Genomic DNA, 13,371 nt, shown 5'->3' on the forward strand with positions numbered 1-13,371 from the left:
CTCATGAATGCATCCAACTGGTATTTATGACTTCACAACTGGTAATTACCACCTTCCCACTTGGTTTTTGAAACCAACATGAACCAGACTTAGAGGAGCTTCCTCTCACACAGACATTTTAGCATAGTAGGGCATAGGCGGTAGTATCAAAGATGGGGGTGTATATTGATTGGTGTATATAGGAGAATCACCCTCCATCACCCACATTTGACCTTCTAATCCAATGGGTTTTGAGAAGGAGGCGAGGAGAGAGGAAGCGAGGAATCAAAGAAATGTAATTGAGATTCTTCCTATGGTTCTGCCTCTCCTCTCTTGTAGGCTATTATCTATATTGAACAAATAAATAAGCGCGACATGTTACAATTTCAAAGATTTTACTGAGTTACACTTCATAGAAGGAAATCAGACAATTGGAATAAATGAATTAGGACCTAATGGCCTGGGACTGCATAGGCCACCCCCTGCGGAGCCAGACCAGCCAACCAGAATGAGTTTTTCCCCACAAAAGGGCTTCATTACAGATAGAAATACTCCTCAGCACCCTTCCTCCCCCTCCTCAGACGATCCCGCAGGTGAAAAAATGGACGTGGAGGTCCTGGACAGGCGTGGTTATAAGCTGTCTGTGGTTGTGAGGCCGGTTGGATGTACTGACAAATTCTCAAAAACAATGGCTTATGGTAGAGAAATTTCTCTGGCAACAGCTCTGTTGGACATTCTTGCAGTCAATATGCTAATTGCACGCTCCCTCAAACTTGACATCTGTGGCATTGTGCTGTGTGACAAAACTGCATATTTTACAGTTGCCTTTTATTGTCCTTGGCACAAGGTACACCTGTTTTATTTGAGCTCATGAGAAATGGGACCAACACTTTACATGTTGCGTTTCTATTTTTGTTCAGTATACTTAAAGTGACAGCTCTGTCCAAGGTACTTCTCAGACAGCCCGTACTTGGCTGCACAGCTTTCTGTAGGCTGCAGAAAGATCTGGCTTTTGTGAGTTGAGTGCCCTATGTAGGGTTGCAAAGGGAGGGTATATTACTGGTAACTTTCTAAGTTTACCAGTAAACTACTATAATTTTTGTAACTTTCAAGGATTTGATTTCATTTTCATCACAGGACATCTAGTGGCTTTTTGGGTAATTCAGATTATCACAGGTGTCATTAATTATCTCTGGCCCTCTTACAAAATACTAAAATAAGATGATTTTAAAATCAAAAACAGAATGACAAAACTGTCAAATACAACTCATCAACTTAGTGAATACCATTGGTGTTTAATATGAGAGTTTCAACATGAAATATCCTTTATATTTTGTTCACACTTTTATTTATTTAACTATGTCAATGTCAATGTCACTCCAAACTGTGAAAAAGTAAATAGTTGGAAGAGATGCAGAGTTATCTATTTGTTAATTGTCTTACTTTTTATCTGCATTGTTGGGAAGGGGATGGTAAATGAGCATTTCACAGTAAAGTATTACACTTTCTGTATTTGGCGCATGTGACAAATAAAAATGCATTTGATTTGATTCCTCATTAACCTTATGGTCTATCATCTAGAAACCCATGGACAATATGGACACAGATATAACAAATTAATACTTTATATGAATACATTTTTTAAAAGTTAATCAAGTGTAAATGACCAGAATTACCATAGATTGCCATAGATTACCTGTTAATTACTAACATTACCGGAAATAACTTTTGTCAACTACCAGTAGTTTTGCAATCCTAGCCCTAAGCCTCTTTTTATAGTGCAACTTGGTGTGGTTATACAGTATATCATTCAAGACATCCAGACCAAATGATACTTTCATGTTTGTAGTTTATTGATGTATAATATTACAATTCATTTTGTATTTCTCCTCCACAGAGACCTTGTAACCTCTGTTATGTGCACTTTAATACATTAATTTGAAAGAATTAGGAATGTTAACATTATCAACCATGTATTTTCAAGGGCAATTCTGCCGTATTCATTATCTCCAGCACCAAAACAGTATCTACATACACTGAGTGTACAAAACATTAGAAACACCTTCCTAATATTGAGTTCCACCCCCCTTTGTCTTCAGAACAGCCTCAATTGGTAGGGGCATGGACTCTACACCGTGTCGAAAGCGTTCCACAAGGATGCTGGCCTATGTTGACTCCAATGCTTCCCACAGTTGTGTCAAGTTGGCTGGATGTCTATTGGGTGGTGGACCATTCTTGATACACATGGGAAACTGTTGAGTGTGAAAAACCTTGCCACATTGCAGTTCTTGGCACACTCAAATTGGTGCGCTTGGCACTTACTACCATACCCCGTTCAAAGGCACTTAAATCTTTTGTCTTGCAGATTCACCCTCTGAATGGCACACATACACAATCCATGTCTCAATTGTCTGAAGGTTTAAAAATCATTCTTTACAATTATCCTGCTTCAAGGGAATTATCACCTTTATACAAGGAGTTACCAACATATTCAAATAATGATTGACATGTTGTCATAAAAAAAACATTATTTTGATAAATTAATTCATATTATTTCATTCTTCAACGAGATATAGTCCCGACACAAATCTAAGGTTACTACACAAGCCGGCTGGTCGTACGATCTATTGGTTCGGTTGCCAGAGTTCCTAGTCGTTATATCTTTTTGTTCTGCATCCATGGACGCAACTCTGTAGTTAGTTCTAAATGTTCCATTGCCGTACTGGCTGGCAACGTTCTTATCCCTTGTTTGATAGCTAGCCAACTACGGCTAACTACATCCAGAATAACTGCAAAGTGGCTGCATTTGCTGTTATTTGTTTGAACTGTTTTCTAGTGACATTTATTTAGATACATCCATAACAATGAACTAATGATGCACGATTTCGCCTGACATAGAAAATGTGCTCTCTCGTTAGGACATTGTTGATCATAGGAGCTAGCCAACAATACAGCTAACACAATCACTTCAGTCTGAAGCTAGAAAGACTGCAAACTACCTGCTCTTCAACTTCATTTAGTTTGTCCTGTTTTCTGTTGACATTTCTTTGTATATATTCATAAAAAAGATACCAGCTGATTCATGATTTCGACTGGCTAAGAAAATCTGTCTGTCTGTCTGGTCCCGACATGTTAATTACTACGGGACAGCTGGAGATACATTTCAATATTGAAACAATGTTGCAAATGTCATACTGACTGCACGTTTTATACAAATCTCTGCTGTTGAAAACCAAATGATAGTCTAAAAGAAATGGGAGATAATGTCTAGATGCTTTTTATAGTAGTGGTCAAGTTTATAAATTGCCTGGCTGGGTTGATGAGACAGTGGATTGCGCAGTGAGAGTAAATAGATATTTCAAAGTCATAGAGTTAGCCGGTGGTAACTTGTGGAATAGATGCCGGCTGGAATGGGGTTTTAACCAATCAGCATCCAGGATTAGACCCACCCATTGTATAATAGTACATATTTTGAAGCATGCATCAATGCAAGCTTCAATTGAAAGAATTGAAAGTATGCAAAGAAATATGACGCAGCCACGTAAAAAATGACGGCCATTATTTAAGCTGAAGCGAGAGAAAATACACTGACTTCAGAATAAAATGTTGCCTCTTCACATCTCATATGTTGCCTGACTACAATATTTTATCTTGATATGTTAATAAATACATGCTGTGTTAATATTTACCTGCCTACAGATCGCAAGCCCATAATAAGTCAATAGGGCTATCTGGCTAGCTACTACTTTTAGCTAGCCAGATAGCCATGAAGAATAGTTAGCTAGCTACCCATGAAGAATTGACATATATCTTGCATAATATTAATTTTAGGTCATTTTTTGTTTAGTCTATTCTTGCCATTGTCCTGGCTGGATGAAGGTTCAGGGAATGGGGAAGTGAAGCGTGAGGTAATACAGTAGGGGGAAGTGTGAGTGCTTCTCAAACGTAACGTTTTATGCATTCTCCACACGCTCGTCCTCACAAGAACATACTCAAGAGAAAGCATTGGAGAATGCACTCAGAGCATGAGAGTGTGGAGCAAGGTAGTATGCATATTAAGAAACACCCTCAGTGTATGTGAAAACAGGCCGTTTCTATGATCTGTGGTTAAAAAGATCATAAGAAAAGTCCTTAAAACAGGGTAGGATTAAAAGTAAACAAAACTGTGATTTTCAAAACCTGCAATGAGTTTCTAGCCAGAGGGAGGGTATTTTCTTGCTCCCGACATCACCGCGAGTCTCATAGTGTTAGGGAATCACTGTTAAATAAATGTTTATTTTTGATGTTCGCATACTTTTTTTACTTTATATATTTTTTCTAGAAATGCTCTGTTTTCATATATAAAAAACACTGTAATTGTGCTGGAGATAATGAAAATAAAGTTGAAAAGTGGTTGAATTGCCCTTTTAGGCCTATTGTGGAGAATACATGACAGTACAAGTGATATAGAACATGTACTGTAGTAGATTTGCAGCCATTAAAAGTGTGTTATCCAAGTTTCAGAAACTGAGCTTACAACTGTATGAGTTATTCTACGTAACTAGACACTGTAGCTACATATGCAGCCCAGTGGAGAAAAAATAACTATAATCATATTAAAATGCAAGAAAGGCACTGTTAAGCATTTACAGAATAAACTAAGGGAAATTAACCATTAATTAACCAGTAAATTTGATATAACTTCAGTCTACAGACCAAGCATGACATTTCTTCAATGGAAGACTCCATACTCTATAGTTAACTAAGTGGATTCGATACTCAGCCTTCTTCCAATGGAGCTGACCTCTACAAGTACCTCCTGTCTGTCACGTGATTATGTATCTGGAAAACATTTCATTACAGAGCATAAAACCACCAGTTACATATGCAGGTTCCAACGTCTCCAAACGATTGTGCTTTCAGTTCCGCATTTATCGTACCAACTCCGCTCAAACACTGCAGGCATAGTCATATAATATCCCATTTTAACACAGCTATGTAGATTTTGCAGGTCACATACTGTATTAACATAAATTATATACAGGTAACTGCCAAAATAAAGGAAACACCAACATAAAGTGTCTTAATAGGGCATTGGGCCACCACGAGCCACCAGAACAGCTTCAATGTGCCTCGGAATAGATTCTAATGTCTGGAACTCTATAATTTGGTGTTTTGTTGATGGTGGTGGAAAACGCTGTCTCAGGCGTCGCGTTTCAGAATCTCCCATAAGGGTTAATTGGGTTGAGATCTGTTGATTGAGAGAGACACACACACATGAAAATATACTACAGTTTACTATAGAATACTACAGTACTTACTATAGAAAATAATGATATAGTAAAATGTAGAATACTATATTACACAATGTAGTATCCCTCGATCATGTGTAGTACTTACTATAGAATGTTGTAGTATACTGTAGAATACTATAGTAAATACTACAGTATTATCCCAACAAAAACAATGTAGTAAATACTACACAAATACTACAGTAAACTATAGTAAATACTACAGTATTTCCTTTGTATATACCCTGACCATTCCCCTACTCAATATTGCAATTTGTGCCACCCATAAGTGAGAAACCTACATGCCAAGTATAGACCATATATTGTGTTCCTTACAGGTTATGGAAAAGAGCAGAAGCTCTGAACTCAGTCCCCAGTCCTACCTACCTACAGGTTATGCTAAATGTGCTCTTTTATTAGTTCTCCAGAAGGTTTCTTGAAGGAGAAAGCCTTCACTTCTATGTCAAAGATTATAATACAATAACACTATAGTAAATACTACAGTAATGTCAGCAAAAACACTACAGTAAATACTACAGTATATTACAATCTGCAAAAAACACTACATTAATTACTATAGTATATACTCAAGTTTTCCTTTTACTACAGTTTTTACGCTATAGTTAACAGTAAATACTACAGTAAAGTCTGCAAAAACACTACAGTGAATACAATAGTATTTATACCAGAGTATACTATAGTATTTTTTAATGTGCGCACAAACACACACACCCTGTAATAAACCCCTTCTGCTACTTTGAGACCTCTCTTTCAAAGTCACTGAGATCTTCTAGCCATGGTAGCCAAAATAATGGGCAACTGGACATTTTTATACATGACCCTATGCATGATGGGATGTTAATTAACTCAGGAACCACACCTGTGTAAAATAGCCTGCTTTCAATGTACTTTGAATCCCTAATTTACTCAAGTGTTTTCTGTATTTTGGCATTCATCTGTACATATTGCATTCTACAATACAACAGTGTAATTGTTAATCAGCTAAGCCAGCTAAGACATTTAAGACTGTTGTGTCTGTCCCTTCTTCAAGAACAAAAAGGTGCAAAATAGAGGAAATCAAAATGGCTGACACAGTTTTGTGCATATTCTCATTCAAGAGCAGGCATCTGTGTTCAGGCTGAGTGGCAGTCAAACAGTGCTGCTGCCTGTGTACCACAAGGCAGTGGTACACATGAGCTGTAAGACAAGAAACCATTCTGTAGTGTTTATTGTGACCGACAACTACAGTGTACCACAGCCTTGTTTCACTATCTACTGTATCACAGTCATAACTGATCTTATTTGGCTGCTGTTTGTCTTTCACTAAATGCCTTTAAAAGTCCAAAACAATGAATCCTACTGGAGCACGCAATCAGCAAATTGGATTTGTTCAAAATCAAATGGCCTCACAAGATTGTACAATTTATTAGGAAAATAATTGACAAATTTACTTCAATAGATTTATCTTCTTATGTTAATATCAAATTAGTTATTGTATTATCTATTATTAAATGGTGAGCTTGTTAGGAATACTTGGGTAATAATAGCTGACTGCTCCAAATTGCCTCTCAAGGGTTTGGAAGATACATGAATGGAATATGCAGGTAAAAACAGGTGAGCTCTGGGCTTATGAGGTTGGACTCAGCCCTCATAACTGTGGTTCCAAGGCTATCGAAGGGGCTTGGGGGCTTGAATGCTCTCGACCCTAAAGTGCAGTTTAGACATGCGGTGGTCATGCATAGTCGAGAGAGCAAACAGTACCACTATCTGACCAACCTCTCTTTTGTTCAATCTTCCTCCCCCATCTTCCCTTCCCCTGTTAGTTTCTCAGGTTGTTGCTGTTTTAGGAAATAGTCCATGCAATGATATGCATGAGAGGACATCTTTTGTTGACACCTCAAACATCGTAAAAACAGAGTTATAATCAACAGTTTCAAATTTAAAAAAAAACATTTTTTGTCCAAGTGAATCATCTATGCAGGATGGTCGTATTAGTAATGTGTGTGTTGGGGGGAAGGGGTTATTTTATTCACTCCTATGGAATAGTTATTTTAGTCGTACATGGGGAGGCTGGTTGAGGGACTCTGCACTGTCCATTGTGGGGATGTGGGGTCCAGTCAAACTGCTTGAGGACCCCCCATCTTCAGTCAGCAAGAGGTCCAAGCAACCAGTACCGTCTGCTGTGGGATGGGACAGGAAGCCACTCTCCTGGGACAGGAAATCAAACTGGTCCACCTGCGTCTCCAGGTCACAGACAGTGATGAAAAGGTCTGTTTCACGCCAGTTGCTAACGTCGGGGTTGCCTTGGGAGCCATCTCTGGAACTGCTACTGTTGCCGAGGGGGGAGGACAGGTTGGGGGGGTTGTCTGCAGATGGCTGGGTAAGGTTGTGTGCTGACCAGGACTTCCCCAGCCCCTGTCCCTGCTCAGAGGGTACCCCCTCACATCCAGAGGAGAGCAGCAGCAAGGGGTCCACCTCCAGGCTCAAGTGCCTCCTCCAGGGGCCCTCTTCCCTCAAGTGGGGCTTCCCCCTCAGCTGCACCCTGCTCTGGGCATGTTCACCCTCTCTGTCCTCCTCTCCATTGTCCACACTGGAGCCCACCATCACAGAGAGGCCTGAGCTCTCCTCCAGCCTACCCCTTCGAGGAGCATCTGGGGTGGGGCAGAGGGGGCGTCTGTGCTGGGGGCCAGTGGTGGGCAGCTGGAGGGTGGCAGCACCAGCAGATGGTGGAGGGGGCAGGAGGTTAGGGAAATGCACTCGCCTGGGGAAACTACTGGGGGTGGCGAGGAGCGGGTAGGGGCTATCAGGGAGCAGGAAGGGCATGGGTGTGGGGGATGCGGTGGAGGCAGGGTAGGGGGGGGGGCAGGTGTTGAGGGTGAGCTCGCTGGGGGCCAGTATGAGCTGGAGGCCCCTGGAGAGATGGTCACCTGTTGTTGACCGGGATATACCCCCACCCCCCTCACCTGGATGCCCTCTTACACACTCCCCTCCCAGGTGGGAGCCAGAGGGCAGGTCCTTGCTGAGGATGGAGCTCTGGTAGTCGGATGTCTGGTGCTCCAGCTCGAAAAGGGGCAGGGAGGAGAGGGTGAGGGCAGACGAGCCCTGCCTGTACACATCTAGCAGAGAGTCCAGCTTTGACTCTATGGACGTCACCTGGGGGACGGGGGGTGACAGTTAAAAGCAACAAGGGTTCACTGTGCAAGTGACAATCACACACTATAGACACTGAACAAAAATATAAACGCAACAAGCAACAGTTCATATAAGGAAATCAGTCAATTGAAATTAATGAATTAGGTCCTAATCTAAGGATTTCACATGACTTGGAATACAGATATGCATCTGTTGGTCACAGATACCTTAAAAAAAAGTAGGGGCGTGGATCAGAAATCCAGTCAGCATCTGGTGTGACCACCATTTGCCTCATGCAGCGCTACACATCTACTTTGAATACAGTTGATCAGGCTGTTGATTGTGGCCTGTGGAATGTTGTCCCACTCTTCAATGGCTGTGCGACGTTGCTGGATATTGGCGGGAACTGGAACACATTGTCGTACACGTCAATACAGAGCATCCCAAAAATGCTCAATGGGAGATTTGTCTGGTGAGTATGCAGGCCATGGAGGAACTGGGACATTTTCAACTTCCAGGAAGTATGTTCATACCCTTGCAACATGGGGCAGTGCATTGTCATGCAGAAAAATGAGGTGATGGCGGCGGATGATTGGCACGACAATGCTCCTCAGGATTTCGTCACGGTAAAATGCAATTGTGTTTGTTGTCCGTAGCTTATGCTTGCCCATACCATGACCCCACCACCATCATGGGGCACTCGGTTCACAATGTTGACATCAGCAAACCGCTTGCCCACACGAAGCCATACACGCTGTCTGCCATATGTACAGTATATACTGTAGCCTAGTCAAGGCCATTCTATTCAACTATTGCTGTATGTATACTATTCTATATACGTATTATACAGATATACTACATATTCTATCCACATACTGTCTATAATGTCTATGCATCCCATCATATATACAGGTATATACAGTACCAGTCAAAAGTTGACACACCTACTCATTCCAGGGTTTTTCTTTATTTTTTACTATCTTCTACATTGTAGAATAATAGTGAAGACATCAAAACTTTGAAATAACACATATGGATTCATTTTTCTAACCAAAAAACAAATCAAAATATACTTTATATGTGAGATTCTTCAAAGTAGCCACCCTTCGCCTTGATGACAGCTTTGCAAACACTTGGCATTCTCTCAACCAGCTTCACGAGGTACTCACCTGGAATGCATTTAAATTAACAGGTGTGCCATGTTAAAAGTTCATTTGTGGAATTTCTTTCCTTCTTAATGCGTTTGAGCCAATTAGTTGTGTTGTGACAAGGTAGGGGTGGTATTCAAAAGATAGCCTTATTTGATAAAATACCAAGTCATTTTATGATATCAGCTCAAATAAGCAAAGAGAAACAACAGTCCATCGTTACTTTACTTTGAAGGTCAGCCAGTCCAGAACATTTCAATAACTTTGAAAGTTTCTTCAAGTGCAGTCGCAAGAACCATCAAGCGCTATGATGAAACTGGCTCTCATGAGGACCGACCCAGGAAAGGAAGAACCAGAGTTACCTCTGCTGCAGAGGATAAGTTCATTAGAGTTACCAGCCTCAGAAATTGAAGCCCAAATAAATGTTTCACAGAGTTCAAGTGACAGACACCTCTCAACATCAACTGTTCAGAGGTGACTGCGTGAATCAGGCCTTCATGGTCAAATTTCTGCAAAGAAACAACTGCTAAAGGACACCAATAAAATAAAGAGACTTGCTCGGGCCAAGAAACACGAGCAATGGACATTAGACTGGTGGAAATCTGTCCAAATTGGAGATTTTTGGGCCAGACCGTGTCTTTGTGAGATGCAGAGTAGGTGAACGGATGATCTCCGCAAGTGTGGTTCTCACCATGAAGCATGGAGGTGGTGGTGTGATGATGTGGGTTGCTTCGCTGGTTACACTGTCTGTGATTTATTTTGAATTCAAGGCACACTTAACCAGCATGGCTACCACAGCGATACGCCATCCCATCTGGTTTGCTCTTAGTGGGACCATCATTTGTTTTTCAACAGGACAATGACCCAACACACCTCCAGGTTGTATAAGGGATATTTGACCAAGAAGGAGAGTGATGGAGTGCTGTATCAGATGACCTGGCCTCCACAATCACCCAACCTCAACCCAATTGAGATGGTTTGGGATGAGAGTGAAGGAAAAGCAGCCAACAAGTTCTCAGCATATGTGGGAACTCCTTCAATTCTGATGGAAAAGCATTCCAGGTGAAGCTGGTTGAGAGAATGCCAAGAGTGTGCAAAGCTGTCATCAAGGCAAAGGGTGGCTACTTTGAAGAATCTAAAATATATTTTGATTTGTTTAACACTTTTTTGGCTACTACATGATTCCATATGTGCTATTTCATAGTTCTGATGTCTTCACTATTATTCTACAATATAGAAAATACGAAAAATACGAAAAACCCTTGAATGAGTAGGTGTGTCCAAACTTTTGTCGATGTCCAAACTCATTGAAAGTGAGCATTTGTCCACTGAAGTCAGTTATGAACTGCAGTCAGGTCAAGACCCTGATGAGGACCACGATCATGCAGATGAGCTTCCCTGAGACGATTTCTGACAGTTTGTGCAGAAATTCTTCCGTTGTGTAAACCTACAGTTTCATCAGCTGTCTGGGTGGCTGGTCTCAGAGGATCCCACAGGTGAAGATGCTGGATGTGGAGGTCCTGAGCTGGGGTGGTTACATGTGGTCTGCGGTTGTGATATCAGTTGGACATACTGACAAATTCTCAAACAAAACGTTGGAGACGGCTTATGGTGGTGAAATGAACATTAAATTCTCTGGAAACAGCTCTTTTGGACATTCCTGCTGTCAGCATTTGGCATTGGTCATGCTGGTTAAGCGTGCCTGCTATCTGAGCAGCTAACCGATCGCTGCAGCCTTACATAGTCTATTGGTAAATAGCCCACCCACTTTTACCTACCTCATCCCCATACTGTTTTTATTTATTTACTTTTCTGCTCTTATGCACACCAATATCTCTACCTGTACATGACCATCTGATCATTTATCACTCCAGTGTTAATCTGCAAAATTGTAATTATTCGCCTACCTCCTCATGCCTTTTGCACACAATGTATATAGACTCCCATTTTTTTTCTACTGTGTTATTGACTTGTTAATTGTTTACTCCATGTGTAACTCTGTGTTGTCTGTTCACACTGCTATGCTTTATCTTGGCCAGGTCGCAGTTGCAAATGAGAACTTGTTCTCAACTAGCCTACCTGGTTAAATAAAGGTGAACAAAAACAAATTGTGCTGTGTGACAAAACTGCACATTTTAGAGTGGCCTATTATTGTCCCAAGCACATGGTGCACCTGTGAATAATGATCGTGCTGTTTAATCAGCTTCTTGATATGCCACACCTGTCAGGTTCATGGATTTGCAAAAGAGAAATGCTCACAACATTTCTGGGATATTTTTTTTCAGCTCATGAAACATAGGACCAACACTTTACATGTTGCGTTTATATTTTTGTTCAGTATAATTTGCTCAAACGCTCACCTGTCTCTCCACTTTACACACACGTCCCAGCATACTCATGTCCTCCAGTGGGTCCCCATCAGGGTGAAGCTTGTCCCTGATCTTTTTATCCATGGGGATCTGGCCCTTACCCAGTATCTGATCCACCCTATGATACACACATTTCTTTGAATTAAACACAAATAGTGGACTTTGATAACCAGTTGGTACATTATAGTTTCACATGGGTCAGACAGGTGGTTTTACGTGTGAAGTTTCACATGTACCTTTTCCTTTCTTGACAAAAATAATTCCCCACATGTGGCATTTCTTTCACACGTAAATTTTCCCACTTCCAGCTACATCTGGTCGCCCATTCAGGGCCGCACCAGAATGCACTCAGCTGTCTCCCACCAATTCTGGCGCATTCATTGTTTCATTGTGTGAATTGTTTTTCCTTTCATTGTTTATTTGTTTGATCAATTCCCAATAACTTGTGTCACCAGTAGGCCTAGAAAATGTACAGTTAAACCCCCCTAATTTGGTTATATGAATTTATGCTAATGCATGTTTTACTTATGCTACAGTCATTCACGTTTTGTTTTATTTCATAACCACTACTAGTTTTGTAAAAAGATAGGTATATATTTTGTATTTTGTTTGGAGTGCTCCATGTGAGCAATGAGCACATGTCTGGTTTTCTGTTTCCTGATCATGTTGAGCGAGCACGTGCACCTGAGCACAAAGAAGTAGGCCGACTTGGCCTGCTGCATGCAAAAGTAGGAAGGTGCCCGATTGGCAATGTTTGATTTCTGATTGTCATAACTCATCACGTCCACCACTAATAAGCTAAGCTCAGTCCTTTTTTCTTCACCTCACACAGAAAGTCAATGAAGAGGTTTTTTTAACATCCATTGCTAATGATAGTTCCTCAGTATATGAAAAATATTTCCAAAACTCCCAGTTTTGCTTGATATTGACCATCCATGATATCAATATTATAATTTTAACTCTGTTTGTAGTCTATATGGTGTTTTAAAAAAAATAAAAACATTAAACAAATTAAAATTGTACTTTGTTTACAAACATTGGAGTAAAACAAGCTTATATTTTGGGTTCTGGTGGGCTACAACGAGGCATTTATTTACAAGTTATATAAAACAAAAATCAATGGGTACATTTAATAAATTTTATATATCCAAAAATGGATGTAGCAACTAAGGATTGCCCCTTTAACAGGCAGTGACCTTCATACAGAAAAACTATGTCGCCATTTGAAAGTGATCCATTAACCATTAGCAAAAAAATATTCTGTCCACTGTTACGCAAATGTCCCGCATAACCATGCCGTTGTCCCACATTTGGGCTTTTTAAATGTGGTCACCCTAATTCACCGGTGGAAACATTGCTACTGCAACATGTTAACAAAAAAAAATTCAAATCAGGAGAATAACATTATTTCACATGGGAAAGTGAGATTTTCACATGTGGAGTTTTCTTACATGTGAAACTGAAAATTTGATT

The 13,371-nt window shown here is 40.5% G+C and overlaps 1 protein-coding gene across 3 annotated transcripts in view; it reads right to left on the reverse strand.

Annotated features, from left to right (window-relative positions):
• Nucleotides 1-1,819: 1,819 nt before the first annotated feature.
• The window catches only part of kcnq5a (potassium voltage-gated channel, KQT-like subfamily, member 5a), a 119,840-nt gene continuing 108,288 nt past the window's right edge, over nucleotides 1,820-13,371 (reverse strand). For 2 of the 3 annotated variants that reach the window (XM_046358686.1, XM_046358685.1), the window contains 2 exons: nucleotides 11,890-12,016; nucleotides 1,820-8,402 (listed from right to left, as the gene is read on the reverse strand). In XM_046358686.1, coding sequence (XP_046214642.1) covers nucleotides 7,296-8,402; nucleotides 11,890-12,016 — 1,234 coding nt within the window. In that variant the 3' untranslated portion in view covers nucleotides 1,820-7,295. The remainder of the gene's footprint in view (nucleotides 8,403-11,889; nucleotides 12,017-13,371) is intronic. The other variant, XM_046358687.1, reaches the window with a different exon arrangement.

The sequence above is a fragment of the Oncorhynchus gorbuscha genome, linkage group LG08 (genome assembly GCF_021184085.1).
Source record: "Oncorhynchus gorbuscha isolate QuinsamMale2020 ecotype Even-year linkage group LG08, OgorEven_v1.0, whole genome shotgun sequence".
Classification (NCBI taxonomy): Eukaryota; Metazoa; Chordata; class Actinopteri; order Salmoniformes; family Salmonidae; genus Oncorhynchus; species Oncorhynchus gorbuscha.